This window comes from Miniopterus natalensis, chromosome 10 (genome assembly GCF_054644295.1).
Source record: "Miniopterus natalensis isolate mMinNat1 chromosome 10, mMinNat1.hap1, whole genome shotgun sequence".
In the NCBI taxonomy this organism is placed as follows: Eukaryota; Metazoa; Chordata; class Mammalia; order Chiroptera; family Miniopteridae; genus Miniopterus; species Miniopterus natalensis.
Window position 1 is genome coordinate 84,496,145 of NC_142090.1, and position 27,792 is coordinate 84,523,936.

At 57.1% G+C, this 27,792-nt stretch overlaps 1 protein-coding gene across 1 annotated transcript; it reads left to right on the plus strand.

The window, feature by feature from the left end:
* On the plus strand, window positions 1–27,792 carry NUDCD3 (NudC domain containing 3). Its single transcript, XM_087821288.1, has 6 exons — window positions 1–246; window positions 4,642–4,946; window positions 14,164–14,296; window positions 19,483–19,626; window positions 24,023–24,211; window positions 26,286–27,792. Exons 1-6 carry the CDS (start codon window positions 55–57, stop codon window positions 26,394–26,396), a joined length of 1,074 nt encoding a protein of 357 aa, XP_087677414.1. The 5' UTR covers window positions 1–54; the 3' UTR covers window positions 26,397–27,792.

A 27,792-nucleotide genomic window follows, 5' to 3' on the forward strand; every position in this document is an offset into this window, starting at 1 on the left:
CCGACGTCCGGGCGGCGCCTGCAGTGAGCGAGCTCCTCTGCGGTCGGCGACGCCATGGAGCCCGGGGCGGCCGAGCTGTACGACCAGGCCCTGCTGGGCATCCTGCAGCACGTGGGCAACGTCCAGGACTTCCTGCGCGTGCTGTTCGGCTTCCTCTACCGCAAGACCGACTTCTACCGCCTGCTGCGCCACCCGTCCGACCGCATGGGCTTCCCGCCCGGGGCCGCGCAGGCGCTGGTGCTGCAGGTGACGCGCGGCCGCCGGGGTGTGGGCGGGCGGCGGGAGCCTGGCCCCCGGAGCCCCGACCCCCGGGGCCCCAGACCCGCGCGACCTCCGCGCCCGCCCCGCCTGCGCGCCCGCCTCAGTTTCCCCGCGGGGCGCGCGCCCGGGACCCGCCTCCTGGGGCCGAGGCCGCGAGTAAGCGGAGACGCCGGTCGCTTCTCGGGTTCCCCTCGCGGGGAGCGGGCCTGGCTCGCGGCCGCCTGGGCGGCCCCGGGGCACTTGGGTGTCGGAAGCAGCTCCGCGGCTGCAGCGCAGGAGCCGTGGAGGTGCCGGGGCCGCCGCCGGGACGGAGCCGCGCACTGGGGGCGGCCGGAGACCGATGGGCGTGGTCCCCGTGTTGAGACGCGACCCCCGAGGCCAGAGGCGGCCCGGGGAGCTGCTGTCTGTCCATCAGAGGTTAACCGCGCCGTGGGTTCGAGGCCCTCTGGGCGATGCTCGCTCGCGGAGGGTGACGGGCACCTGGGCAGTGACAGGTGTCCGCTGTCCCTGGGCATTCACGTCGCGGCCTCCTTGTGGCGCTTGTTACAGTCAGGAGATAAAACATCCCAACGGAGAACCGCGCAGGCCGGTTGCCCGCCCGCCCACTGGAAGGAGGGGAGTCGGCCTGGAAGTGAGGGGTTTTCCGGGGAGGTGGGACTCCCCTGGGATTGAGAGTGGGTGTGTAGGACCCGGGGCCCGGGAATGCTGGTGGGACCTCCAGGGCCCTGGCGCCTCGCAGTTCGTCCCGCGGGGGACAGCGGGCGGCGTTTGCGCGGCTGACGGGGGTGGGGCCTGGCGGGGAGCTCGGGCTGCCCCTCGGCGTCCGCGGGCTCCTGGCAGGTCCCGGCGGCGCTAAGACCGGCACGGACGTCCCCGTGAAACAGATACGGTTAGTTTTATGTGGTCAATTCAGCCAGGTTAGGCGATTACCCCAGACTTTATTTTTGTGGTTCCGCCTGCTTCTGTCCTGTTACGTTTCCTTTGTGTATAGGGTGGCATCGCCGTTGTCTAGGGTGGCGGTAGCTTGCAGAATAGAGGAGAAAGGAGCAGCTTCTGAGCACCTGGCATGTGCTAGTTCTCACGGGAGGGGTCTGCGTTGCAGGACGTCATCTGACTTAATTCTAAAAGGCTGGTGTTTGCCCTTGTTTTACAGACGAACTGACAGGTAATTCATTTGTCTGACATCAGTGCATAAAGCACCTACTATGTTCCACGCACCCTTCCAGGGCAGAGGGTGGGTGGAATCGGATGGTGAATCGATTCACCCGCGGCGGGTGAATCGGATGACCTGAGGTTCCAGACGTGGGCTACTGGAATAACGACAGTGCATTAACTGTAGTACTGTCATTTGAGTTTTAGACCAGTTGGACTTGAGATTGCGTACGGAAGCCCCTGCCCACAGGCTGTTGGGGTCATGGGACTGCATCTTGCAGGAGACAAAGGAACTGGGGTGGTTTGAGGGAGAGAAGAGCTGAAGGTGGAGGGCAGCCTTCGGGGCCGGTCAGGGAACGGAGAGGAGGAGCAGAGGCTGTAGCGTGGGGGGAGTGGGCAGTGCTGTGATTCTCACCGAGACCAGGGGCAGGTTCCAGCAGATAGTTAAGAGGGGGCGGTGTTTTCTGGAAGTGATTTCTTGTGTCAGCTTTGCCCAGGAGCCTGAACAGAGCCGCCACTTCCCAGGAATATTGTCTGGGAAGGTCAGGGTGAATCCTGGATGCTGTCCTTTACACAGAGGCGTTTGCCAAGTTTAGCATTGGGCAGGAGTTTTGTTGTGGGGTCATGGAGATCCTGAGTCAGCACAGACTTCCAGTTATAGAACAGGTAATTCATGGGTGGGATGAGCAGATAGGGAATTAGTCACTGATGTCATAGTAACTTTATACGGTGATGGAGGTCACCACCCCAAAGCCGTGGCGATCACGTTGTGAGGTGATCACCGTGTTGTGCACCTGAAATTAATATAATATTGTCTGTCAACTGCACTTTATAACAAACAGAAGGTGCTGAGTCAGATTGAGTGACTTGATGCTGCACAGTGTCACCTCTCAGTGGCTTTAGGTGGCCTCCTGACCCCACTCGGCTCATCTGCCCCCGACTGGATGGCAGAAGACCTCTTCCTGTGGATACTGCACCCAAGGTGGGGTGGTTGGGGTCTCTTTAGGACACAGGCAGAGGGTTTGGGTGGGAGGCTGGAACTTGAAAGCTTTCCCTTGTGTTTTGGGAGCTGGTGTAAAACTTCTCAGACATGCCTCCTAAGTCCGAGGACCTGCACTGCCTGCAGCACAGCTCGAAGGCCCCTCGTTGGGAGAGACGAGTTCCACTCCACGATGGCTTAGTGTGTTCTAAGAAAAACTAGTTTAGTGTGACGTCCCATTGACTTCAGTTGGTACTCTGTGTTTGCCCTTGAGTCTGACCAGCCTGCATTGAAGCCAGCTACGGAGAGTCGGGGGAGCCCGCCCTGACTGCCCCCATTGAGCTCCTGGGAGGTTGTGGTGAGCAGCTGCTCTGCCAGTGAGAAGGCCGGTTGGAGGTCACAGATAGACCTTCCAGCTGCACAGTCCTGCGGTTCTAGAATGAGCCAGCGGCCATGGGTGCTGTGAGAGGTCCCAGATGTCAGGACTCACTGCATTGCTGTTTTTGTGTTATTAAGATGAAGATGTGGAGTGTCAGGAGGATGAGCAGCTCTGGGAACAAAGGGTTGGGGTCACCAATGTGGATGTCAGAGCCTGAGTCAGGGGCCAGGTTCTCTGAAGGAAAAATTAATCTAGTGTTGCCAGGTTTTAGGATTTTGTTTTCCTCTGCCGGCGTCTTTCAGTGTTTGGTGCTGCCTGAATAGTTTTGCTTCTTTTTAAATCTTCACCTGAGGATATTTTTTCTATTGTTTTTCAGAGAGACTGGAAGGGAGAGAGAGACAGAGACAGATGTTGATGTAAGAGAGACACATCGATTGGCTGCCTCCCGCACAAGGTGGGGATTGAGCCTGCAAGCTGGGTATGTGCCTTTGGCCAGAATTGAACCTGAGATCCTTCAGTTCACAGGCAAGCGCTCTAACCACTGAGAAAACTGGCTACTTAATGTGCATTTAATTTAAGATTCCTCCATGTTTTATCTTTTTTTTTTTTTTTTAATCTTTACCCAAGGATATTTTTTCCTTTGCTTTTCAGAGAGAGTGGAAGGGGGGAGGGAGAGAGAGAGAGAGAGAAAAACATTGATGTAAGAGAGACACATTGATTGGTTGCCTCCTGCTCACGTGCCAACTGGGTCAGGGATTGAGCGTGCAACCAAGGTTCATGCCCTTGGCTGGAATCGTACCTGGATCCTTCAGTCCAGGGGTCGATGCTCTAACCAGTAAGCCAAACTGGGCAGAGCTCCTCCGTGCCTTTTCATGACATGATAGCTCATTTATTAGTGTTGAATAGTAATATTCCATTTTGTGGATGGACCTCAGTTTTTTATCCATCACCTACTGAAAGACATCTGGTTGGTCCAGGTTTTGACATGTTTGAATAAAGCTGCCATAAACATCGTGTGCAGGTTTCTGTGTGGACGTGAGTTTCTAGCTTCTCTGGGTAAATACTAGGGAGCCAACTGCTGGGTTGAATCATGAGGCTGCTCCCACCCTCATTCTAGGGTGAGGGTGGGTGTTCCAGCCTCCCTGCCTCCAGCAACTGCAGGAGCTGTGATTGGTGACCATGTCCTGGAAATGTGGTTCCTGAGGAAGATATGCCTTTCATTGAAGGTCTGATTCAGGTCCCCCTTCCAGGAAAAGTCTTCAGATTTCTCTCAGCAGAAATGCCCATCTGCACCCTCACTGATGGCCCAGCAGGTGTGCCCCACAGCCTGTCACATGGGTTTATCCTGGATGTACTTCGTAGGAGTGACTGTTCAGAGAAGACTGAGGGCTGACTCGCCCCCAGTGTCAAGTTCTGAGGGGGAGCTGTCTGTGGACATCACAGGCAGGGCTGGGGGTTCATTGAGTGAGTTCCCAGGCTTTCCCGAGCCCCTGCCATGGGCCGGCTGCTGTTCTTGGAGCGAAGGTCAGCTCGACCCCACCTTCCCTCTGCAGTGGGGGGTTGTTGGTGCCTCCCCCTGGCGCAATCCCTGGGCAGCGTGCTGTGTGCACCGTCGGTAGCAGGGGTGAGAGTGATGCCAGGCAGACCGTGAGCTGTGCCTCCTGAGACTGGGCTGGGCACATGCAGGCCTTGGCCTGTCAAGCTGCATGTCTGTGGATGTTGGACCTCCCCCTGGAGGGTGCTTTTGTAGCAGCTCGGGGGAGTCTAGGTGTGTGTCCATCTGCCAGCGAGGATGTTGCCCTGGGTGCTGCTTTTCTCTCTCACTGGATGTTGCTGCATTTCTGCGCTCACAACTCACCTTTGGTTCCAGGTGTTCCAGACCTTTGACCACATGGCTCGTCAGGACGACGAGAGGAGGAGGAAAGAGCTAGAGGAGAAGTTGAGGAAGGAGGCAGAGGCTGCTGCTGCAGATCAGGAGCCCGTCCCTGCCCCAGTTCTGGAGGTGGAGGTCAACTCCACCACGGACCCCGCCTCGGCCTCCAGTGGGCCTGCAGAGCCTCAAGGCCAGCCCAGCACCAGGCTAGAGGTGGCCCCCAGCTCCCGGGAGGAGGCAGAGCCACCAGGCTCCGATGCAGGTGCTGCCGAGGCCCCCAGGGAACCTCCAGCTCCCCCCAAGTAAGACCCTCTTCTTTCTCACTGGACTCTGGTGGGCGGGTTTGTGTGGAAGTGGTCCTCACTTGGTGACAGCAACCTGTCAGCATTCATTTAGCTCCTTGTGTTTTCAGGCCGCGTGACAGTACTTTGCTTACACAGATAGGAGGGCAGTGGCTTCGGTCTTCCTCCCTCTGTCCCTCATGAGGTCAGGCAGGGTGCACCCGGCACACAGCCTGTGAAGACCTAGTGTCTGTGGGGCTCCGCGATACATGCGCCTACAGTCCTCGGCCTCATGGCACCTGAAGGGGCCGTCAGGACAGGGGCCGTGGACCCAGAGTCCCCTTGGAGACAGCCACTTAGTGAATGATTTACCCTGGGCCAGCAGTGTCCCCTTCTGTGTCTCCTTAGTGGCGTGGAGGTGACCACAGCCCCTCCCTCATGGGCCGTGTGTGTCAGTGAGTGATGAGTGCTCGCCCCCTGCTGCCCTCGGCTGCTCTTCATGGCTGAGTCCTGATCTGTGAGCTAGTCACGTGTCCTCCTGCCCCTGGGGGTGAGGGGAGCTGACACCTGCTCGTGTCCTAGTGTGGCAGCATCTGAAATGGCACGGTGCTTCTAGTGCTCCGTGTTTGGGAAGTCCATCTCTTCCCTCTGACAGTTCTGTCCCTGCCCTGTCCTAGTGAGGGGAGCCCCTGGTCCGTCTCTGCTCAGCGACCCTTCTGTTTTCCCCACTGCTCGCATTTCCCCTTGGGCATGTCCTGGCATCCCTCAGTGTAGTTCCTAGTGAGGAAGCCCCAAGAACACTCGGGTGACGTGAAGTGCAGGGTGGGGGAGACACTGTCAGGGTGGACGGGGCCACTCTGCCAGGCCGTGGAGGCTCGGACAGCAGCTGTCGGGTGGGCGAGTGCAGGTCGTGCATATGGGCTCCAGTAGAAAAGGGAGCAAAATAGGGCCTGGGGTCTGGAGGGGGGCTGGGCACATGGCAGAGATCCGATGGGTTCCTCAGCCGGAAGAAGCTTGTCCAGCAACTCCAGGTGCAGGCTGCTGGGGAAGAGCCTCCCAGCTTGTGTTTGTCCCAAAGCTGCTTTATTGGGGCCTCATTGCTGAGCATATTTTTGCCGACCATTGAATGGAGCCTTTGATAAAAGTCTGTCTTCCCAGACCTGGCTCACGTGACCCGGTTGGCCGTTGACCTGTGCACCGAGAGGTATCTTGTTCCCCATCAGGGCACATACCCAGGTCGTAGGTTTATCCCCGGTCATTGTGTGTGCAGGAGGCAGCTGATCGATGTTTGTCTCTCCCTTCCTCTCTCTCTAAAATCAATAAAAACATTAAAAAAATTTAAAAAGTGGCATTCCATTGTGTTGGTGCTCTCTAGGTTCTGAGGGTGAGTGAGGGCTGTTGTTCCCATATGGGGCTCCGTGCCCCCCACCTCCCAGCTCTGACGGTTCTCTCCACCATTAGTTGTGCATTTGAGCTCCCTGTGCTCGGTGGGGTTCCCCTGTGTGTGCTGCTGGAGGATTTCTGAGCCTCTGAATCTCAAGCCTTTTTCCTTCTCTCTCCTCCATGGTCCTGTCTTCAGACCTATTCCCTCCTGCTGTAGCATCTGATCTCTGGTTAAAGTGTCAGCATGTTGTTTACTGCAGGGACCTGTTCTCTGCAAATTCTCTTGGGTTTTTTTTTAGGGCTTTGATTTATACCCTCATGGTTTTTCTCTAAATCATTTAACGTGTTTGTAACAGCTGTTTATAGTCTCCATCACCTCCGTCATTTCCTGGTTGTTTCTGTTGGCTGAACCATCTCCTGATTTTGGGTCATGTTTTCCTGCTTTCATACATCTGGTAGCTGTGTTGGATGCTGGACATTGTGAATGTCCTGTTGTTGTGTCGGGATTTCAGTTTTCCCTGTAAGGACTTTTAAGTTTTGTTCTTGCAGTCAGTTAACATACTTGTGCTTTTAGAAGCCGCTTGTTAAGCCTTGCTGGTGTGTGTCTGGAACCCCTTCTATTCTGCGCTGGTTTTCCCTGCTTCCAAGACATGGCCTCGGTGGGCTCTCCCAAACCTTCAGGTGTGCAGCGTGGTCCCTGCCATCTGGCTGGTTAAAATGACGCGGCCCGCCCTCGGTGGGTCCCGGGGACTGTGCAGGCTCCCCTTTTCCTGGAGCCTTTCCCTGAGATAATTAGACAGGAGAGTGAAGATTGAGTATAGTTACTTACTTCCATTTTGTCTGTTACAGTGTTACTTGTATCAGCAAAACGCTGGAAGAGCTTCTATTAAGGGGACGGCTGAGTCCTCATGGCTCTTGTCTGCCCCCTTGCTGGTGGACGCACACGTGCTGGTGTAATTAGAATAGACCCCAGAGGCACTGGGGAAATGCAGTGAGGTGATAGAAACGTATGTGTCTGTATTTTACACGTGTGTTCATTGTGAGCGATGTATTCATTGCGCACAGTTTACATAAGCAGGACTCTGTTGGCATGTTCCTGACTGACGAGTACCGTCTCCTGAGGCCATCAGTTGGTCACACAGGAGGCTCCGCTGGGCCGGCCTCTGGTGTCTGCCTGCCTGCGCCCTCTAGGCCCTCTGCTTCCTCGCTCGTCTGTTTTCTGCCTTGAAGTGTTTGCAGTGTGAGTGTTCATTTATAATAATAATGCACAGATTTTACACATAAACCATGTGTATAGCATTTTGGGGGTGACTTAGGAGATATTTGAGGGAAATTTTCATTTGAGCTACGCCTTCCCTGCCAAGGCTTAAAGTCCCCAGTTTTATTTCTTAGAGGAGAGTCTGGGCACACAGGTCCCTGTGCACAGGAGAGGGCATCTGGGAGAGTGCTCGTGCTCTGCACGGGCTCCCAGCCGGCAGTGTCCATGCTGAGGACTGTGACCGGCGATGCCAAGTCTCAGGGCTGCCAATGTGGGCCTCCCCTTGGGGTTCACTGTGGGGTGCGGTCCCGCGGCTGCCCCAGGTCCTGCAGTTCGCCTCTGCACCGGCAGGTGTCGCTGTAGCCGGTGCGGGGACGCGGCTGGGTCCCGGGGCTCTGCCTCCGTGAGCGAGAAACGGCCCCTCGGGAAAGCGGGCGGAGGGGAGCCCGCGGGGGAGACGGCCCCGGCGGTGGCCGGCGGGAGGGCGCTGCGCGGGCGGAGGGCGCGCCCCAGGGGCCCCGCTGCCGGCCTGGGGAGCGGGCCACGAGTCCTGCAGGGACCACGGGGGGGACAGCGCGGGGACCACGGGGGGACAGCGCGGGGACCACGGGGCAGGACAGCGCGGGGACCACGGGGCGGACAGCGCGGGGACCACGGGGCGGACAGCGCGGGGACCACGGGCGGGACAGCGCGGGGACCACGGGGGGACAGCGCGGGGACCACGGGGCGGGACAGCGCGGGGACCACGGGGCGGGACAGCGCGGGGACCACGGGGCGGACAGCGCGGGGACCACGGGCGGGACAGCGCGGGGACCACGGGGCGGACAGCGCGGGGACCACGGGGGGGACAGCGCGGGGACCACGCGGCCGCGGCACCCTGGCCCCTCCGCCCCAGCGCTGCAGTTTTCTCAGGGCCCTGATGAAATAAGCGCCGAGGGCTTGCGGGTCTGCGGGCGGCTGCCTCCTCTTCACTCCCCTGAACTTGGTCCTTGAAGGGAGCCGGTGTCCCGGGAGCCCCGGTGCTGACCTGCGTGTGGCCCGGCTGGGACGCAGGCGATCGTTTCTGGAAGTTGCAAGAATGCTGAGGGAAGTGCGTTCTCCCTAAAGGCAACCGTGGGCTGTATTTTCTTTTGTAAAACTTTTGTGTTTTATAAAATGTTTCATGTTTGTACGTGTCTTTCCTGTCACACGTGGTTGCTGTGTGGACTCTGTGGCGGACGTGGGGGCGAGCGGCCTGCAAGGACCTGTCTTCTGTTGCCAGCGTGTGGCTGGGGTGGCTGTTGCTGCCCTCAAGCTCTGTGCCCCTGCCCCTGCCACTGTGGAGCCGCTCAGCCATCCCTGGGGCTGGGAGATGCTGGCTCCTGGGCCTCCCCCCAGGGGCCCGATTGACTGGCCTGGGAGTGGCTCAGGGCGGGTTTCAGGCGACTGAGGCAGCCAGGAGCTCTCCACGACCTCAGAGCCTCCACCTGTGGCCACTGTGCGGCCTCCTGAGTCTCATGGGGAGTGTAATTAGGTTGTTCCGGGTCTGGTGCCAGCACCGTGATGTTCTGTGAACATGCTGCGCGTGCTTCTTGGAACAGGCGTGTGGGTGTCTGCTGGACCAGTTCCCAGACAGGGTTCCTGTGTCACAGGGCCGGCCACGCCGTTTGGTGGGTGAAAGCCAGGCAGTGATGGTGGGTGCCTGGCCCTTTTCTTGGCTACTGGGAACCTTCACCTCAGTGGCTTTATCAGAAACGCCACCTATTGTGTACATGTTGGGTTCTGACCGGGTGTGGGGATGTTTCTGTATTTTTCTTTTCCTTCTGTCTTTCCGTACTTGTCTCTTTGTTGGCCATTCTTTACTGAGATGCATTTAACACTCGAGCACTAGGCCTGCGTCTCCCTTCCCCTAGGCTTTGCTTGAAAATTAACTTTTCTGTGTGAAAATGGTTGAAATTTTCTTTGGGAATACATTAAATTCATGGTTCAAATTAGAATTGCTATCTTTACGTTGAGCCTTTCTGTCTAGGAGCAGATGTGTCTTACTCATTCACATCTGTGTGTCACTGTGTGGAATTTTGGTGTTTATTGGGGAGGTCCTGGTCACCAGCATGATGTCTCTTATGGTTTCCAATAGTTCCTCAGCCGATTTCCGATTTTCGTAGATTTTCTAAGCATATGGGCTACTTAGTATTTATTGTAGTATTTTAGTAACGGGTATTTAGAAATAAACTATGTACATTTGTAACATTCAGAGTCTTAACTATAACTGCATGTTTTTTTCCGTCCTGTGGGTCTGAGAACCCAGAGCTGTGTGGTGGAGCCCCAGAGGGAGGTGGTGCCCAGAGTTCTCAAGGTCTGTTTATTTTGTGGTCTTTAAAAAAACTTTCCATTTTTGGATAATCCAGGTCTGCAAAAAAAAGTTGCAAAAATCATACAAAGACTTGCCATATGCCCCACCCCCAGCATCCCCAGGCATAACCAGAGGCTGCTGTCAGCCCATCTGAGGACCTCATTCCAGTAGTGTCCTTTCTCCTGGGCCAGGTGTGGCCCATGTCACCGTGTTAGGGTCTCTCATAATATTATTATTATTATTATTTATTTTAAATATATCTTTATTGATTTCAGAGAGAGGAAGAGAGAAGGAGAGGGAGATAGAAACATCAATGAGAGAGAAACATCAATCGGTTGCCTCCAGCATGCCCCCTACTAGAGATCAAGCCCGCAACCCCGGCATTTTCCCCCAACCGGAATCAAACTGTGATCTCCTGGTTCATAGGTCAACGCTCCACCACTGAGCTACACAGGCCAGGTTGGTCTCATGATCTTGATACTTACAGAGAACTGACTTTTTCAAGGCAGACTGTCATGTGGTTTTCTGTGATGTTTCCTGCCACTGAACAGTTACTGTTTCTCCTTTGTAACTACTAAGTGTAGTGGGGAGATACTTTGAGAGTTTGTAAACATTTTATTTCTCCTCTTGCTTTTGCCCACTGATCTTAGCCACTGGTGGTGGCTCTTGTGGGAACAGGCACTGCTGTGGATGTTTCTGTCCTTGTCTCTGGATTGTGCTTTAATGAAGGGCTTGCTCACTTATCCTCCACATAATGTGTGTCTGTGGTCCTTGTGGACATTTGCTCCAGTTACGACTCCACTGTCCTTGTTTTGTTGCTAAGGGTGCCCTTTCAAGGGGACCTGTCCTGTGAAATGTTTGCCGTGTGTGTGCATCCGGGGACGCAGGGTAACCTGTGTCAGGGCCTCTTCCTGTCAGAAGTCAGGGCGTAGCTTAGAGGTTTCTTGTTGGGACTCCACCTGGAAGCACGAGTACTGGGGGTGTAGGAATCAGTTGAGTGTGTCCATCTGTTCTTGGTAACTGCAGAGGGACATGCTGATGACACGGGGCCAACCCTGCATTTATTCAGTCTCTGTGACTAGAGTCCTGGAGATTAGGCTTTTTGTGTAAAATCCCACAGCAATCCATGAAGTGTGTGTAAGCAAAGTGTGTCTGTGTCTCTGACCAAGTTACCTGAGTGGTCCTCAAGAACATGCCGATTTCCCTCGGTGCCTCTCTCCATCTCTCCACGTGCACGTGTGATCTGGGAGGTTCCTGACTCTGATACTATTATGGAAAGCCCCCTGGAACCCACCTGCGTAGCCTCCTACGGCTCCATGGTCACTGTTCGCCACACGAGTGTGTCTGGGTTTGGGCGGCTGCAGAGCAGGGTGGCCGTGGCTCCCAGGCTTCGCTCCTCCTCAGGGTCCTCCGTCGCAGCCACACCGCACTGAGGGCAGGGGGTGGTGCCTTGTCCCTGTGGCCAGCGGCATCACGGGCCCCTTGGTCAGTGTTCGCACTCCCCAGGGTCTCGGCCCAGGGAGGGCCCAGGTGGCCGACATCAAGACTGTGAGCAGCAGTGAGCCTCACCTTTCCGCATTCCCTCACAACTCACGGTGGTCCCGGCAGCGTTTGCTGTTGTCCTGTCGTCACCCCTCCCCCCGAAACCGCCGCAGCAGTGTCGCTCCCTTGCGGGACCGCGTCCCCCACCGCTGGCAGCCTCTCAGAAGGGCCCTGAGGCCAGAGTTTGTGAGCAGAAGTTTGATGTAAGGGGGGGTTCAGAGTGGCGAGGGTGGGGCCCGACAGGACGGGGTGGGTCTGTCGGGATTGGTAGAAACTCCTCGGGGCTGCGACTCTGAGGTTCACTCGGAGTCCAGGTGTAGACTGGGATGAGTCACATCTGTGGGTGTGTCGAGCCCTGGGGATGAGAGCCAGGCCGTGGCCTGGTCTCCGGTCTGCGTCTGGTGAGGAATGGTGCTCGGTCCTCAGCAAGGACCGTTGGTTTCTGTGTCATCGTGACTGGCCCTGCCCAGCGAGGCAGTCCCTGGGCTTAGCTTCCGACAGGCCAGGTGCTGGACATCCCCTCTGAGCCATTTATACTGGAGTTTGGAGCAGGGTTTTCTCTGGTTTCATTATTGCCCAATTCAGAAGTCTTCTGGGAATTGAGATGGTTTTCCAGTTTAGGATGAAGAGTAGAAAATTGAATTAAGAGACTAAGGGTTCAGCATTCTTCAGCAGTTATATTTATGGAACAGGTGACCTACTTTTTGTTTTAAAATGTATATCTCACATTCATATACTTGTAAAAAATTGGAATGCCTCTTTCACTTGTTAAAATAATTAACATGACTTAAGAAAAAGTCTCACTCTAACAAAGTTCCATTTTTAGTGAATTAGAAGAGTTTATAGTAAATACCATTGTGTTTATGTTGGCTGATCCAGATTGTGGAAGGTAGCCCCAAAGTTTGCATCAACACCAGCAAGCACTCAGGCGTGTTGTGAGGGATTCCAGGTACCTTTTCTTGTTTATTTTAGGTATAGAATTATCTAGCATTTTTAACTGTGCTACAACTTAATTTTAAAATGTTAAAAGGAAGTTTCACAGTGTAGTTGTCCTAAGAATCTTGTGTTAACTGAGCCTTCCCAATAGTGGGGTGGAGTCCCCTGGTGGAGCTGGGCCGGCACAGCCGTGACACAGCTAGCCCTCCACTGGACTTCCTCTCTGTATATGGACAAGCTCCAGGTACGACCGTCAGAAGAGACTGTACAGGAAACCGAGGTTGACTGCAAAGGGCATAGTAACTCCAAAAAGTAGAGATTAAAGAATTAGGAGGTCTAGATGATGACTGTTCTCAGACCTCGTGGAGGGAGGAGCTGTGAGGACCAGAGACAGTTGACTGTAGTGATAAACCTAACATCTTGAAGGAAGTATGAAGACAATTTATAATCCAGGAGAAGGCATTTGTAAACTGTAAAACCAACGAAGAGTCCTTACTAGCAATGCAGAGAAGCTCTACAAACGGGAATGTGAGCAGAGGTGACGGCAGGGATTACATAGAGACATGGTGCCATGCCAGTCAGCGCTGCTGTGTAGGGACTGTGGACAGGGCTACCCAGGGACTGTGGACAGGGCGAAGCTGGGACTGTGGGTAGGATCACACTAGGGTGCTGTTCTGTGGGTGCTCAATTGGCAAATTTAGAAAGTCTGATGGTGCTGAGCATGACCCACTGCTGCTGGGTGGGAGTGGGTTTCACACCGCTGTTCCAGCAGGTGTGGACGCCACGTTTGGCTGCTGGGTCTTCTAAGGCTCTTTAGAACGGGGGTGGGGAATGGCCGGCCCTGCCGAGGCCTCACCAAGGAGAAGCAGTTCCAGCCATCCCATTAGGGGTGAGTTCATTAAATGTTTGACCAAATATAGCAGGCTGATTTTGAAGTTGACAGTTCTGTATGGCCTGTGAATGATGTAAATCTCCAAATGGCCCTGGGCAGGAAAAAGGTTCTCACCCCTGTAGAACAAGATCTCTTCCCTCTTTTATTATGGGCCATTTATTTGTAAAGAAACCTGGAGGTTCATTTGGAGTTCCCCAAAGTCTGCACTTGGCTGGTGGCGTGTCAGTGGTTTTGGGGAGCATGGGCTCTGCCCTTCTGCCCCTGCGGATGGTGGGTAGATGGGTGGGGCAGGTGTGCGGCCCCTTGGGTGGCATCTGTCCAGACTTGGGCTCCATGGGGCCGATGTCCTCAACCCCCCCCCCACCCTGTGGCTCTTCCTTGTTACCTGGAATCCGAAGGGAGGGGCTTGGCTCCCGGAGACTCCGGTTCCTATAGAACAGTTTTGTTAGCTCTCAGGTTGGGCTGTACTCTGCTCACTGGAGATGACCCTGGGTTTTGTGTTAGGACCCTGGGTCTGTAGACACGCCCCTGCTTCCACCCAGGGTACAGCGCCCTGTTCCCCTTGGTGCTCCTATCGTCCCGTCCTGGCCAGTGGGAGCCTGTGGGACTTGAGTGTCACGCTCCCGGGACCCCTCATCTGAACGGCTCTGGGATCAGGACGGCTCTGGCTGCTGGGCCTGGTTCTTGTCAATAAGGCGTCTCGCCCTGTGGAGGACCAGTGGTGATCCTGAACCATGGTGCCAGGTATAGGTAAAATGACTGATGCTGGGTTTTTAAAAAGAAACTCCAAGGTAAAGTGAGCCTCTACCAGGAGGCTCAAGCAGCACCTGGTGAGGTAACACAAGGTGCGCGGGGCCGTGGCCAGGCTGGCATCTGACTTTTGGTTCTTCCTCAGGAGACAGGAGCAGTTCCAGAGAAACCCCGACAGCTACAACGGAGCCGTGCGTGAGAACTACACCTGGTCACAGGACTATACCGACCTGGAGCTCAAGGTGCCGGTGCCCAAGCATGTGGTGAAGGGCAGGCAGGTAACCAGGGGCACTTCCAGAAACTCCCTTGGCGGCTGTCCTTGGGCACAGGTGTTGGGCTGGGCTGTTCCTTCAGCCCCCCCCCCCCCCCGCACCCCCTGCTCAACCAGGTCAGGTCAAGTGTGAGACCCACCTCTGCCCCGCTAGCCTTCCTGGCTGGTGGAAGCACCTGAGCTTCGTTTGTAAGTTGCAGTAGTCTCACATCACTTAGTTTCCACAGGAGACACAAGGTGGGCAAGGTTGCTTCACAGGTGGGAGGGCAGGGTCCCAGGAGCAGAGCACCCTGAGGTCTAGAGTGACAGGCGGGCCCAGTGCTGCTTGGCAGAGCTCGCCCGAGCAGGGGCCATGTCTGGTGGGGACTCACAGCAGCCTGAACTGAGGTCTCTAGTTCACTGAGCTTGACTGAGAAGTAATCTGCTAGTAGGAGACGGCCGAGTGCTTGGGCTCCAGCTCAGAGTGATGGATTGCAGGTCGTTGTGAGTAGAAAAAGCCCCTCGTGGAGTGTGGGAAACAACTATCCTCATCTCACCCCTCGTGAGCCTGCAGCCTGCACAGTAAACCATACCCTTCGTGTTCCAGAGACAGACCTGGAGGCCCAGTTGTCCAGGCTGACGTGGACGAGTTTTGTACGGCTCACTGTCCTGTACAGTGCGCCCCGAGTGAGGTTGGGGGGATGCTGGCCAAGTGGTCAAGCCCTGGTTTCCCTGGGGAGGGTCTCCTTCCAAGGTGCACAGTGTCCCCGGCCCCCTCCTCCCTCTGCAGCCAGGGCCTGGCTTCCATTGGACACAAGGCCCAGAGCACCTGTGCAAATCTGGCCAGGGGGTCACTGCCCTCCGACCCCATCTTGGTGCCCTGACTGCAGGTCCCTTGGTGGCCCTGGGCTCCATCTAGGCAGTCCTTGGTGCACAGGTGTTTCAGTGAGGCTGCGGGCCCTAGGGTCCCAACAGTGTCCGGTGAACCTACTATTTCTGTAGCACCAAAGATTGGAGCCCAGAGCCTCATGGCTGGGTGTGGACGTAGGGCCAGCACTGGCTGGAGCAGCCCCACACACTTTCCTCCCTTCATCCCACTTCCCACCCCATCCCCAGGCTCATCCCTGTGACTCTGTCTCCTGTGACCTCCTCCCCCTGCCCTGGTAGGTCAGGGCTGGTTTGCCCAGCATCTTTTTGGGTTACTGTGGACAAGTGTTGATTTCCACTGTTTTTTTGGTCCAGTTGCTTTGTGTGTTAGGTGAATAAATTATGGAAAGTGTTGGTTACCACTTCATCACTTGGCTAAACAGTCTAGCTCCTGGTCTGGGGCCTGTGCCCTGACTCTCATGGACTTGGGAGCTCTCTCTGCAGCCTGACAGCTCTGTACCCGCCATGGCCATGGGAAGTGTCCCCTTGAATACAGTGTCCCGCGCACACGCTCCTGATTAGCTGTCAGTGTCAGGGTCCTGCTCTGCCACCAGCAGTATGTCCTGAGGGTCCTGCCTTCAGTTCCGTGGCACTCAGGGACAGACTGCCACACACTTTTCTCAAGTGCACTGTGACCTGGGTGATGTGGCCACTTCCCTCCAGGGGGCCTGGGTCCTGTTCTCTCCCGTGTCAGGCCCTGGCTGCGTTCGGCCAGATACTGCTCTGGAGTCGTCTCCCTGGACCTCAGGCAGTGATGTCGCAGGTGCCTTGTGGGCACGAGGGCGGAGGTTTGCTCGGCCAGGGCTGCTCGGGCCCCTTGTCCCCACAGCATGGAGGCTGCTGTGGCGGGCTTTGTGTCCAGGCAGCCGGTACTCCTGCCCCCGAGATGTGTGGAGCAGCCTGCGTGTGTGACACTGGGATTTGTGCAGTGTTGGCGTTTTTGTGACACCCACTGACCTGATTGATATTGTCTTGCTTCCTCTTTGCGGTTGGATTTTCTTTTCTCTGTCGGTGGTGTTTTTCCATGGCATTCTCGTTACACTATAATCTTTTAAAAATTCATGTCTCCACTTCTTTGTGACCCGTTAGTCGTGCCTCACTGAGGACTCTGGTGCGTTTATTGCAGCTCTTGGCTTTTGCTGATCTCAGGGCTTCTCTGAGCTGCCATCGTCCCTGGACTGGCTCCCTTGCAGCTGTCCCCTGAGGAGCCTGTCACAGCGACCTGTCAGCGCTGTTTATTTTGGTCTTTGTCCCTGGCACCTACCAGGTGCCGTCTCGAAGGCGGCCGTGCCTGCAGCAGCTCGGGGGTGGGTGCAGGTAGCTTTGTGCGGGGTAGACATGGGGGCACCGAGTGTGGGGTCCTGGCCTCCTCCAGCTGCATCCCGAGCCACAGGCATCAGAGCCTTGCCTCTCTCATCCCTTCTGGCTTCTGCAGAGGTGGACCTGCCTCAGGTGCAGTGGGACAGTGAAGGCGAGTGCAGGCATCTGCGGGCAGGTGTTCTTGTTTACAGGGGCCTTTCTGTCACCATTTTGCTGGTGAATCTAAAGGAAACTTCTCAAGACGAAGCTTTAGAGGCACAGACAGTTCTTTGCTTCGCCCTTGGCTTGCTTTCCTCAGTGTAGCCATGGCGATCGTGACGTCAGCCGGGCTGGTTACAAACCTGGCATTTCTCAGATCCTAGGGTTTTAGTGCTGGAAAACTGAGGACTTTAGTCTGATGTCTCATTTGCAGATGAGAAAACTCCCAGAGGTGCAGACTGCTGAGGCCTGGCCACACCATGTCACACTGGATGACATGAATGGCAGCGGATCCATCTCCTCCTCAGTGTCCTCCTTCCTCTGGAGATGCGGGGGGTCCTGCTGACCGATGAGGCCCTGTAGAACCTCCGTGCCCATGGGAACCCACAGGAACCTCCCTGAATAGCACCCGGGCCTCTGGGCGTGTCCTGCAGCATGGTGATGCTCGGCCCTGAGCTCGATGCAGCTGCTGGAACTTGGGGTGGTTTCCTCGTCATGTGATGGTTCCCTTTCTTGGATGCATTTAGAAACCGCAGAAGACTCTGTGACAGGAAAGTTCAGGATGGAAAAGGTTGCCAGGCTACACTTTTCTGTGTAGAAAAAATTTTAATATGTAAGATAACCTGTTCAGGGTATAAAAAGTTTACAACAAAACTGCTCTCTATCCTTCTGTCTGGACTAGCCCCACCCGACCTTGGGCATCATGGACACGTTCTGGGATGTTCTGGCAAGTGTTTTCATGCGTCTGCCATCAGCTGTGAATCTGTCTTCACGTCCCTACCTTTGGCACAGATGCCATGTTACCAGGCCCTGCGGGGGAAAAGGCCTTTCAGGGTCTGGTCAGAAACAGACGACCTGCAAGTGGGGTCCCCGGGCTGTGTGGGATGAAGCTTTGAAGGAATCTCCCTGGTGGCCACCAGGCTGCACCTGAAACACAGGGGCTGGAGGGCAAGGACGGTCTAGGCCGACTGGATGTCACAGAGCTGGCTGTTCTGGCCAAAGTTTCCTGCCTAGATGCTGCCTGGGTTTCTGCTGACCTTTGGTGAGTTACCAGAGTTCAGAAACGACCGATAACTGACTGTGTTGCAGTGGTCTTGCTGATTTTCTGGAGTCCTCACTCCGCCGCGGCACTGACATCCCTTTGGATCAAGAATTTCTCGTATAGCTTTTTGTTTTCCTGGAGTCTTTTGCTGCCGTTCCTTTTCTCTTGTCAAAAATGGTGCACTTTCATTGTAACCTCAGAGTTACTAGACCCCCAGATACTGTGTTGTCTCGCAGTCGCTTTCTTCCGGAAGGTCCTTGGAAGCTGCCCGCAGACGAGCCTCCTCTCTGCCCCTCTTGGTTCAGGCTCCTGGATCTCCGGTTTCCCCAGGGTACTGGCTGGAACTGACGTGCAACATTGTAGTTCAGGTGTGAGCCACTGGCTATCTGATTGCCACAGTGCTTAGTTACAGTGTTTCCTACGATGGGAACTTGTCAGATCTCAGCAGCTTTGGAGCACACCAGTGTTGTTAGCTTGCTGGACGCCACAGCCCCAGGGCCCGCTCATCTCGTGCCTGGAGGTTTGTACTTGTCCCTTCCACCTGGGAGCCTCCTGGTGCAGTGTTCGTCCTCAGACCTTTCTCACAACGATACGTGGTAAATACAGGGTTCTGAGTGTCCCAGCCTGTGGATGTTGTGACCTTCTGCGTGTTCCGTGGTCTGGGTACGTGCAGAGAGTCTAACTTTAAAACGATCGTCCCCAGAAGGGGAGCTTTGCTCTTGTCCTCTTACACGCGGGGTCCCGTTCCAGAAACTCGTCTGTCCAGTTTGGGTAAACTTTATTTTCTCCTCTTTGGGGCTTTTAGGACTTTTTAAACATCAGCATTAGGAAACTTCATTCTGTCAGCCCCCAGTGGGTCCTTCCGTCTGAGGCACGTCTTTTCTTAAGCTCTGGAACGGCTTCGTACCCGCCATAGCGTTTGCAGTGCAGCTTCACGCCTGGGCTGCCCTCGTCTCTACCTTTGTTTCTCCGACGTTATCTTCTGGTCTTTCTGCTGAAAGTTTATTTTAGCCTCTGAGTTTTAATTCTGGGTTCTTTTTTGTCTAATTCTATTTTCATACTTTATCCTGGTTCTGTAGATGCAGCATCTTTTCAGGTCTCACTGAAGATATAAATAGGAAACATCTTAGAAAATCCTTTTTCATAATTAGCTCTGCAGTTTTTGTTCTGTTTTCTGTACCTAAGTCTGTCTTCATGTTGCTGGTTTCCACAGAGGATTCAATCCTCTGTTCCCTACTGGATTTTTTTGGTTAAAAAGTGTATTTCCTCCACTCCTGCATGCAGGCCGGTGTAGACAGTTGTCTCCACGCTGAGTTGGGGTCTGCTTGAGAGCTGTGGGACTGTTTCCCTCACGTCCCACGTGGGGCCCTCTGACAGCTGCTCAGTCTCTCATTGCTGTGGCCGCTGGTGGGTGCCTGTCCCTTCCCCTGGCACAGCTATGCCTCCACCCTCCTCGCCTGCTGACGGCCAGCGGGAGCCGCCTGCTGGCAGGGGCTGTGGAGGGAAAGCAGTCCTTCCTGTGTCTCCCCCCACCCCCTCACCCACAGGTCTGGCTCTTCTTGGAGGTGCTCACTGTCCCTGCTTGAGCATTAGTCGGGTGCTGTGATTGTCTCGTGCAGGACACCTGGTCACCCCAGCGTGTCTTGTGGCCTGTTCTGTCGTCCCCTCCCATCCTGCGTGCTGACCCGACTTTCACACAGGAAACTACTCTGCTCTGCTCCCTGCAGGTCTCAGTGGCCCTCAGCAGCAGCTCCATCCGCGTGGCCGTGCTGGAGGAGAGTGGGGAGCGGGTCCTCATGGAGGGGACGTTCACCCACAGGGTCAACACCGAGAGCTCTCTGTGGAGCCTGGAGCCTGGGAAGTGCGTTCTGGTGAGTGCGGTGCTCTGCCCCCAGGGAGGCCACGCCCTCGGACCTAGCAGGTTGTGGAGATGCTGCTGGGGGGGGGGGTGCTAAAGGTTCTGTGTGTTCTCAGTTTAGTTACCTACTTACTGTGACCTTTGGTATCAGTATCTGCAGTGACCTGAGGCTCAGGGGGCACAGTGCTTTGATGGGCAAAGACTGCCCAGCGTGGGTCACCACTGTAGGCGCGGGACCTTGGTCTTTGTCCTTAGTCGGTTGGTCCCCAGACATCTTACTCGGTACCAGTCCTGTGCTAGGCCCCAGGTGATAAAGGGTGGAAAAGGGCCCCCATGTGTCCTCGCCAGCCCTGGGGCCTGTGGGAGACTTTGTTGGGAGCAGGATGTTTGCAGGCGTGGTGGGGTCCTGAGACGGAGAAGTGGTCCTGGTTGTCCGTGACAGTGTCCTGAGAAGAGGAGGAGGAGATTTGAGACAGCAGAACAGACAGGCACAGGAGCGAAGTGACGTCGGGGCAGGGACTGGGGACATGCGGCCACATACCCGCCCCTACAACCTCTAGCCCGTGCGTTACACAGTGACCTCGGATGTGCGGCCTCCAGGCTGAGGGAAGAAACGTCATGAGGACCCACGTGCAGAGCTTTGTAACGGCTGCTCCAGGACAGACAGATCTCACGAGGGATGGGGGAGGTGACTCCATGGAGCCACTGCCCTCCCAGCATCCGGTGCCACTCGCTTCCCAGCCACCCCCCTCTGGAGCTGAGGGACCCACGTCAGCCCCACCAGGCAGGGGTGGCAGCTAAAACCGGGTGACAGTTCTCGCCTCCCTCCCTCCCACACACGGGAATGCTAACGAGGCTTCTTGATTCCCCAGCTCCTCCTTGGTTACAAGCCTCCCCCTTGCCGCACTCACCCAGAGCTCTGTGTTGGCGTCCTGTCCCTCCACGCAGGGCTGCAGCCTCCCTGCCCACAGGGCCGCGAGAGCTAGGCTGGTCCACACTGACAAGAGGCCTTGCATGTCACCTACACTCGGCAGTTGCATTGTGTTCGCTGACCTGGTCCCTGCGTCTCACCTGGCCATGGGGGGCGGTCTGTCTTGACCTGCGACTGTTTTGCACAGGCCATGCCCTCACCCTTCAGGGGATTACTCATACCCTTCCCGTCACATCTCTCAAAAGTGGGTGACAGGCTGGCTCCCCCCACTCCAAGGTGTCACATTTCTGTGATATCAGCAGGTCCCTGTACCCGCCAGCGCTGCCTGGCCTTTCTCCTGTCATCACTGACTTGCTTGCACTGCTCCACGCCCGTCGGCTTTCTTGTGAGGATGTGCATTTCTGTCTGAGCTTCACTGCCTCCCTCCTCCCTGGTGGCCCTGGGGGGCGAGGACCCAATTGCTTGTCACCGTCCTCACAAGTACGGGGTGGGTATGTTAGCGTGCTGGTGAGACCGAAGCCTGGGGTGGAAGTTAGTCCTGGAACAGGCTTTGGGCCCCTGGTCCTGGGCGCTCAGACCTCGGGACCCGCACGCTACTCAGGTGGCCTGGTCCGTGGCATTGTCCCCAGGCCCCAGGTCCCAGCAGGGAGGGAGAGTGGAAGTTTGGAGTTAGGAGGACAGTGCAGCCTGAGGCAGCACATCCCACAGTGTAGTGGAGAAGCTGCCAGGAGACAGGAATGTGCCGGGTGACACCGGTGGGTGGGCAGCACTTGCAGTGGATGGGGCGTCTCCTCCTGTCTGCCTCCCAGCCACAGCCCGGTTCTGCTCCATGGTGGTTTCAAACACCGGGGCACCGCCTGCAACGTGCCTCATACAAGCCCCAACAGGCCAGCAGCTGGACTCGGTGCGTGTCCTCCCACAGAAGTGGTCTGAGCTGATCTTGCCCTGTCATCTGTCCTCCCCCCCACACACACGTCTCCTTGGCCCAAACTTCACCCCAGGGACAACTGTGGGGAGCCGTTTTTCATGTCCCGTGTGCCCCCCCCACACACACACACTTCTCCCTGAATAGCAGTGAATGTGTGACTGTGACTGAGGAGGGCGAGGAGGTGGACGTTGGTGAGTCACCGGCACAGGTCGGGGAGCTGCCATGAGCCTCTCCACGTCAGGTCGGAGTGTCCGTGAGGACATTCTGGGAAAGCTTTTCAGCGAGCAGCTTCGGGGTTTCCCCGAGAAACCAGTTCCAGGTCTGGGGCCAGGTGATACGAGGAACCTGGAGGGAGGCCAAGGAAAGGAGGGGCACCATCAGGGCACAGCCACCGCCCCTGACAGGCCAAGATGGGGCACTGAGCACCTCATAATTAGGGACGTGTGGGAGTGCGAGCCCCTGACACTAGGCATTGGAAGTTGGTGCCGAGGATTCCCTGGCTCTATCCCAGAGACGGGGGCCCTCGCTGGGCAGCATCCCGCCTGCTGGGGCAGGAGGCAGCATTTCCTGCCATGGCTGTTGTGGGGCAGATGGGGTCCGGCAGGAACCACCTGTGGACATGGCCACGTGCGCCTGTGCCTGCAGGTGGGATACTGGGAGGGGTGATGCATCACCTGTGCAGGGTCTTGCTGGGGCCACTTCCTGACTTTAATCAGGAGGAAGCACCAGAGAAATACGAGTGAGGAGTAGTCTCTAAAGCTGAACAACTAAGGACAAAGGCTGTGGAACGTTCCAGAGGACGGAACAGGACCACAAAGGCAAGGCGGGCCTTGGACTGGATCCCGTCGGAGGTCAAGCCCCTCATTAAACACTTCACATCTTCAGGGTGCAGGGAGGGAGGGGCCCTCGTGGAAATGTTAGGATAAAGACCAGGGTAGTTCAGGAGACACACCTGACGTGCGGTGTCCTGTGCATCTCAGACACAGTGAGCGCATGTGCAGACGCCCGTTAACGGGTGAACCTAGGAAAGGGTGAATTTGTACTTGAACGAGCCTAGCAACGTGTAAGGTTGAAACGATCCCAAACGACACGTTTTTAAGAGTGAGGTTGCAAACAGTGCGCAGGGACGGTCGTCGGCGTCAGTCGCCTAAGAGAATGTGACTTAAAACCGAGTGACCTCATGCCCACTGGTCAGCTGCTGGGAGTGACGGGACAGCACCCAGTGCCTGAGATGTTCAGCTGGACCCCCTGGGCACAGTGGGACTCATCAGGTTAGACATGCTGGGCGCCGCCCATGGACGAAGGAGGCTGGGCAGTCACACAAAGTGGCACAATCTTGGTGGTCACCACCCTGTGGCCACCCACAGGACCAGCTACAGCCAGTGTCCAAGCGGGTCCTGGGGCACATGCATCGAAGCAGAGCGACACACCACGCTTGGCCGTGTGATCCCGCGAGTGATGGACATTCAGGACATGACCTCCGAGACGACAGGCCAGCATCGGCTGAGGGGGCCGCCTGTGAGGGGCGGGGCGGCTGGGCTGCCGTGGCGGCTGCAGGTCTGTGAGGACTCGGGACGTGCCTCAGAGGAGTGACTTTACTAAGCGCAAACCTGCTGCCAGGAACCTGACTAAGAAGTAACAACGTATAATAAAACCGAAACCCAACGTTAAACCACCAGAGGACTGGATCTCAGAGGCCGTGGTTAGATCCAGGTCCTTCGAGCTTCATTGCAGAATGTCTCACCCGTGTCCTCCTGGTGCCACATCCTTGCCTTTCAGCTGGACACGAGGTCCTCATGGTGTCACCTGTGTCCCAATGCCCTGGTCCAGCAGCCCTTTCCTGAGTGAGAGCCACCTCCCTGCCCCCAGGCCCAGTGGGTCTCATCCCCTCAGAGTGGATAGTGTGGGGGATGGTGTGCAGTCCACCTGCTTGTGCTTGACCCTCTGCCAAGAGTTTCCCAGGCAGCCTGGTGCTGATCACTGACCACATGGGTGCAGCCCCTCCCCCCATATGGTCCTGAGACGAGTACCCTTGGCGCCAACTTCATGCAAAGCCTTGAGGTTCTGCCCCAGCCCTGAGTCTCGTGTCCTCAGTTGTCCCTGAGCTGTGCTGGGGAGGTGCTTTCCCTGACCGGGACGTGAGTTGTGCAGTGGTCACGGGCTGGAGGGCTGGGTCAGGGTGCTGGGCGTCTGCTGGAGGGAGCTCACGTGGGCTCAGTGCTTGGCTCCAGGCCCCAGGTCCCAGGCCCCAGCCAGCAGGATACTGAGCTGGGCTTGGAACCAGGAAAGGGCATCAGAGGGTGGGGGGGGCGGTAGGGACTGATGAAGTCCGTTGGAAAAGCTCAGGTTTGGGGTTGAGCCTCTGTGACGGCTCAGGGAGGCTGCGATCGGCGGGGACCAGGTGTGAGTGGTGGGCAGCTCGGGACTCCTGGGAAGGTCCCTTTCGGTGAGGCCAGTGGGTGTGGGCGCTGACACAGGCAGGTCCCCTGTGAGGACCAGGGGACAAGGACCCCAGATGCCCCCACGCTGACGGTCCCCGTCCTGTCCCAGGTGAGCCTGAACAAGGCGGGCGAGTACTGGTGGAGCGCAGTCCTGGAGGGCGAGGAGCACATCGACATCGACCAGATCAACAAGGAGCGCTCCATGGCCACGGTCGACGAGGAGGAGCACGCCGTGCTGGACAGGCTCACCTTTGACTACCGCCAGAAGCTGCAGGGGAGGCCCCAGAGCCACGAGCTGGTACGCTGCGCCCCCTGGGCTCCGTGTGTGTGTGTGGGTGGCAAGACCCCGTGAGGTTGTGGGTGTGGACGGGGCGGGTGCCGGGCAAGGCTACCCCTGGTCCTGACTGGAGCTCCAGCCTGGTTAGCTGGTTACAGCCCAGACGGCACAAGCTTCACACCTGGACAGGGGCTCAGTGGCAGGCGAGACGCGCCCATCCACACAGACCTGGTCCTGTGGCGCATGTTCCCAGCTCTGCGGGAGCCCGAGGAGGGGGGGCCAGGCCTAGCCCGGCCGCAGGGCCAGTGGCAGGAAGTCCTTTTGGCTCTCGTGCAGTCCCCAGAGGCCAGATAAGTCTGTGTGGCCTGATGCTGTTGGAAGGCAGGAGGGAGTTAGTGATGGGAGGGTCACGCTGAGCCGCACAGGGAAGGGTGGGTTAGGTGAGTACACTCGTCCCTTACCCACGGGACACGTCCCAGGACCTCCCCTGGATGCCTGAAACCACAGACGGTGCCAAGCCCTGCCCTGCTGTTTTCTCCCACACGGGTCACCTTTCCACTTAAGGGCACACTTTCTGGCTCCTTGCTGGTGCATCCGAATGCCAGCATCATTGCTCTCGCACTGGGGCATCATGGAGTAAAATCAGGGCGACTTGGACACAAGCGCTGTGATACCAGGAGGGGTCGATCTGATGCCTGAGATGGCTACTGAAGGACTAACATGCAGAGCGCCCACAGCGTATTAACGCTGGGTAGAGAGACAGTCCCATCCCAGGCGATGGAGTGGGACGGCGAGGGACTTCATCACGCTCCTCAGAACAGCGCACAGTTCCAAACTTATGGATTGTTTATCTCTGGACTTTTCCACTTAGCATTTTTAGACCACGGTTGACCATGTGTCACAAACCACGGAACGTGACATCACAGATAAGGGAGGACAGGACGTCTGTACCTCCCTCCTTTGGCTTTAGTAATCCTAGGAGTGGGTTTAGGAAGGAGGGTTGCTTTTCTCAAGTTAGTGTTAGCGCCCCGTGCTGGGAGGTGGACTCACTGTGATGTGAATGGGATGGGCTGCTGGACATTGGTTTTGTTCCTGCACAAACATAGGTCCCTCCTCCAACGCCGTTCAGATTTTCAGGGTCCTGTGTGTCTCCTGGGGCTGACCCTGGTTCTGTGAGTGTCCAGGGCCTGCTGGTCTGTCCGTCCATATATCCGCTGTGTCCTCACTACACACATGTGGGGTGGGTTGGCGGGTCAGACTCCACCAGCTCCCTGGAGAAGCGCAAGGGGGCAGGCACCCTGAGCTGGCCTGGCCTCTGGCCTCCCTCCCGTGTCTGAACCTGGCCTGCCTGGGCTGACCGGGCTGGGGGCCTGGTGTGTCTGTGTCTGGTTATGAGTGATGTCACCAATCCCTGAACACACGGCATGTCTGTGACGTGCCGGTCGCCACCATGCAGGCCAGGAGAGTCTTGCAGCCTCTCAGACGGCAAGGACTGTCTCTCTGCTCAGTCTGTCAGCCTGGAAACCAAAGGCCACCCTGGCCTGTGGCCATGACACGTCTTCATTTCTCATGGTCAGAAGGAAGGGGAAGTGGCCCCCAGCCCCCCCGTGTTCTCGGGAGGAGGAAGGGTTTGCAGTGTGGGGAGGCGCCTCCCTTATGGGCACAGCGTCCTGCGGTCCCTTGCCCAGGCCACACTACCTGGCCTGCTGCTGCCCCTGGACACTGGACCTCCTAGACGGTCCAAGTCTCAGCCTGGGTCACGCCAGGGTATCTGAGGGCACAGTCCTTGATGCCACCAGCCTTCTCCCTGGGGAAGGGGAGCAGGGACCCCTCTGCACCACAGCCTGCCCCATGGGCAACAGCCCTCGGGCCCCTTGGGGTTTGGACAGATTCCTGGTGGGGAGGGACAGCAGCACTGTGAGGATTGCCAGCACTTTGCAGGTGACAGACGGGGTGGGGTCTGCGCGTGGGGAGCATGGCCTGTGCAGGGTGCAGTCACCCAGGCGGGTCCCCTGGAGGAGGTGGAGTGGCATCCTTTTGGGGACCTGTGGGCCTGGTGGCCATGGTTAACCTCTCTGTCTGTTTTCTGTTGTAGAAAGTCCATGAGATGCTGAAGAAGGGGTGGGACGCTGAAGGCTCTCCCTTCCGAGGCCAGCGGTTCGACCCGGCCATGTTCAGCATCTCCCCAGGGGCTGTGCAGTTTTAGTGACGAGAGGATGCCCTTGCCGGTGGGGAGGCGGGGCCTGGCCGTGCCCCTCCTGGGAGGGACCTGCTGTCTGATGTCCTCCCTGTCCCTTCTTTCAAGGGCCAGCCGGTCTCCACCCTGCCCTGCATCTCCAGACTGTTCCAGGGCAGGGCGGGGCCACATGGAGGAGGGTGCTGGAGAGTGGGGGCTCCGCACAGTGCAGCCAGGCCCCTGTAGGCAACCCCACCCGCTGCTTGCTGTGTCATGTAGCTCTGCTTGCTGTTCTCTTGCTGAGGGAGGAGGGAAGTGGGGGCGGCCTGCAGGGTGCAGGGTGGGGCAACTCCGCAGTCTGGGGATAGCCTCCCTTGCTGGGCACATGCACCGCAGTCCCGTTTGTCTGTGATGCTCGTCTGTGACGCCCTCTGCTCGGTCCTGGCACCTCATCCTGGTCGCTGGTTCTGGATGTTGGGAGAAAGTCCCATGGCTGCCGGCACAGCAAGACCTTTGACCTGACTTCTGACTTCTGACCGGCTGCCGTGTCCCACCCAATCTTGCAATTTCATGGGACCAGGTTCCTGTCCAAGTGAGCTGAGCCAGGTGCCCTCAGCAGCCCTGGTCCCTCTCAGATGAACCCAGACTGCAGCTCTGCTCCCAACACTCTCCGGACCCAAGCCTGTGCCCCGTCCTGCTTGCCGTGTGCCCATCGCCAGGACCATGGTCTCCATACCCTGGAACCCGGGGGACAAGGAACCTGTCTGGAAGATGGTCCTTCCGGAGACTTCCACCTCAGCTGTGCGTGGGTGGGAGCTGGTTCATCGCTGGCATTTCTGCTCTAAGGGCAGCTTCGCTGGGTCCTTGGGGAGCATTCGGTCCCTGTGATCCATCACCAGAGCTCAGACGTGGCTGGTGGAAGGGGGGCGAGAGCCCTGACTACAGTCGTCAGTGGCTGGTCCTGGACCTGCTGAGACCCCTCCTCAGGCCCCTGTCGTGTTGTCTGTGTGACAACTGTTCTCGACACATTGGGCTCCTCGTCTCTGTCCCACCTCCACCCCCTGAGGGGTCTCCGGGAATGACAGGTGGGGTGTGGCGTCTGCGCCTCAGTGACTTGGGAGATGGACCCAGGACTCTGGTCAGCGTCTTCCTTTGGCCTGATTTTATTTCCCGTGTCGTGTCTCTTTCCACCCCCGCCGACTGAGTCAGTGTCTGGGAGGGGTGCTGGTCACAGGCGGATGAAGGCAGTGCTCTCACGTGGTGAGTGACCTCTGCCCCTCGCTGCCCTGGAGTCGCCGCTCCTGCCTGTTTTCTCTCTGCAGACGAGGCAGCAGCAGATGGGCCACCGAGCTCCCGTGAGGCCCGAGGACAGGAAGCCGCCCGTCCACCACGTGGGTTTGCAATAAATCTGTGTTTAAACATCTGG